This window comes from Mchenga conophoros, linkage group LG18 (genome assembly GCF_057382185.1).
Source record: "Mchenga conophoros isolate Kocher_MC1m ecotype Shallow Benthic linkage group LG18, M_conophoros_male_GT1.1, whole genome shotgun sequence".
In the NCBI taxonomy this organism is placed as follows: Eukaryota; Metazoa; Chordata; class Actinopteri; order Cichliformes; family Cichlidae; genus Mchenga; species Mchenga conophoros.
In genome coordinates, this window is record NC_140543.1 from 23,332,345 (window position 1) to 23,334,490 (window position 2,146).

General features: G+C 38.2%; 1 protein-coding gene across 1 annotated transcript; it reads left to right on the forward strand.

The window, feature by feature from the left end:
* Positions 1-647: 647 nt before the first annotated feature.
* On the forward strand, positions 648-1,434 carry LOC146553793 (monocyte chemotactic protein 1B-like). Its single transcript, XM_085254708.1, has 3 exons — positions 648-729; positions 841-949; positions 1,073-1,434. Exons 1-3 carry the CDS (start codon positions 663-665, stop codon positions 1,191-1,193), a joined length of 297 nt encoding a protein of 98 aa, XP_085110834.1. The 5' UTR covers positions 648-662; the 3' UTR covers positions 1,194-1,434.
* The last annotated feature ends 712 nt before the right edge of the window (positions 1,435-2,146 follow it).

The following is a 2,146-nucleotide window of genomic DNA, read 5'->3' on the forward strand; positions in this document are numbered from 1 at the left end:
CTGCAGTGTGGTTGCAGAAATGAGTACATCGGCACTGAGCGCACAGAGAGACGCTCGCCTCAAAAACCTAACAGTAGAAAGCTTCCGTGCTAGAAAGTGAGAGGAATTCACCATAACATATACAGTTATATTAAATTCCTTATTTCCACATCATTTTCCAGATTCTTTTGAGTTTAATAAAGTACTTATATATTTCACCAGCTTCTTTGTCACTTAATGATGGAAATAAAACTATGTGAAGGAGTCAACAAATCACTTCTTTTAATTAAAAATTAAAAGAAACAAAGAGGAATCACATCATATCCACTTGCCATAGTTGTTAAGATGGTGTTCTAAGATCTTCATGTTGTAGCTACAGGTATTTTCCATATAATTTTCATTATGAAAATAAATTATAATGATCGTTACAGACCACATTCAACTGCAGTGGAAAATGCCTTAACACCCTCAGACCACCGTTGATGAGAGTGGAGAAACAAAGTGCAACACTGGTGAGCTATTGTGGGAGGAAATTGTTCTACTACTTTCCAGCCGTGTGCGTATCTGTGGGTGCTTCACACCTTGCTGCAAGCGGAATAACTGAATGCTGAATGTGTCGGTGGTCTTTAAAAGGGCTTGCAGAGCAGTGCAAAAGTCAAATCTGTTTCAGCTACGGCCACACGATGAAGGGACTTACAATTATCTCGCTTTTGCTTGTCGCTATCATGGTATCTACAGCCGCTGCCCAAGGTAATGCATGGATTCTTCTATGGATGAATATCGAGTTCGTTTTTGCACGATTTCATGTTAGATTTGGATCATGCCGATGATAACACTGTAATCTTTTATCTTTATTTCAAGGTGGGATTTCAAGTTGTTGTCAGAGAACCTCGAAAACCCAAATCCATCGAGACCTGCTGAAGAGTTACTACATCCAGCAGCCGCCGTCGTGTTCTATACCTGCAGTGGTGTAAGTCAGAAAAATGATCCAATATTAAAGTATCTTTAAGTTTTTCAAATGTTGAGCCCAAATTGTTCATGTATATTCTTCCCTTGCTGACTGTTAATTTTCTCTCTTTGTGATTTTCAACAGATTCACCACAATTAGTGGCAGGAGAATCTGCTCGGACAGTTTGAAAACATGGACGCAGACCAGCATGGCCTATCTCGATGGAAAAAACTGGCAAAAACGAAATATTACGGCAAAGAAATAGTGGCACAAAATCTACGTTCACCCAAAATTGACATTACTATTTAAACTACAGATTTTGCCACGGACCTTGAATATTTGCTTATTTTTCTACCTTATCTAACTTTCGTGAAGTTAATATGACATTGAATGTCTTCATTGGATTTCTGCATGTAAATATGTAAATATAATGTTATTGTGTATGTCCATATATTGGAAATGATATGGATTGAGATTGGGTAATAAAAGGTGTCACACTGTAATGGCTATATTGTGGTGACTGTATTTTTTTTTTTAAGATTACTATTGCATCTAGGTGCGTCCAGCGAGAAAAGCTTATATCTTGAGCATTTCTTCACCTCTTTATCTGATGTTTCTAAATGTCTCATCTTCATGAGAATATGATAAAACCAAAACGTTCCTTTAGTAAGATGGCTAAGTCGATGAGGAATGTCATCCTCAGCACTGATGTTAGAGAGTTTTAAAACGGAGAAGCGATCCAAAATACATCCCACATCTAAAAGATCTGCCAGGTCTAAAACATTTATAGTTCAAGGCCTTTACTAAAATAGAGACAGAAACCATGCTAGAAGGTTTCTAAACGTGATTTAAAATGCTGCTTAAGTAAAGGTAAGTGTGATGTCCAATGGCTTAGTAGGCTTTATCATACATTTACTAAATAGATTGTCAATGATGGAATAATAGATGATAAAATTTTTACTGTTAACATGGTTGGGGAAGTTTTAAATAAATTCTAACGGAAGGAGGCTTTGTGAAGTTGAGTCTTTGCAAACCACAAGACTCAATCTTCAACACAAGACCAAAGTGAAGATGTTCGGCCACGATGTGCAACGGGATGTTTGGCAAAAACCAAACTCAGCGCATGAACAGAAACACCTCATACCATCTGTCAAGTACAGGGGGAGGAGGGGGGATGGTTTGGGCTTGCTTTGCAGCCACAGCACCTGGGCACCTTGC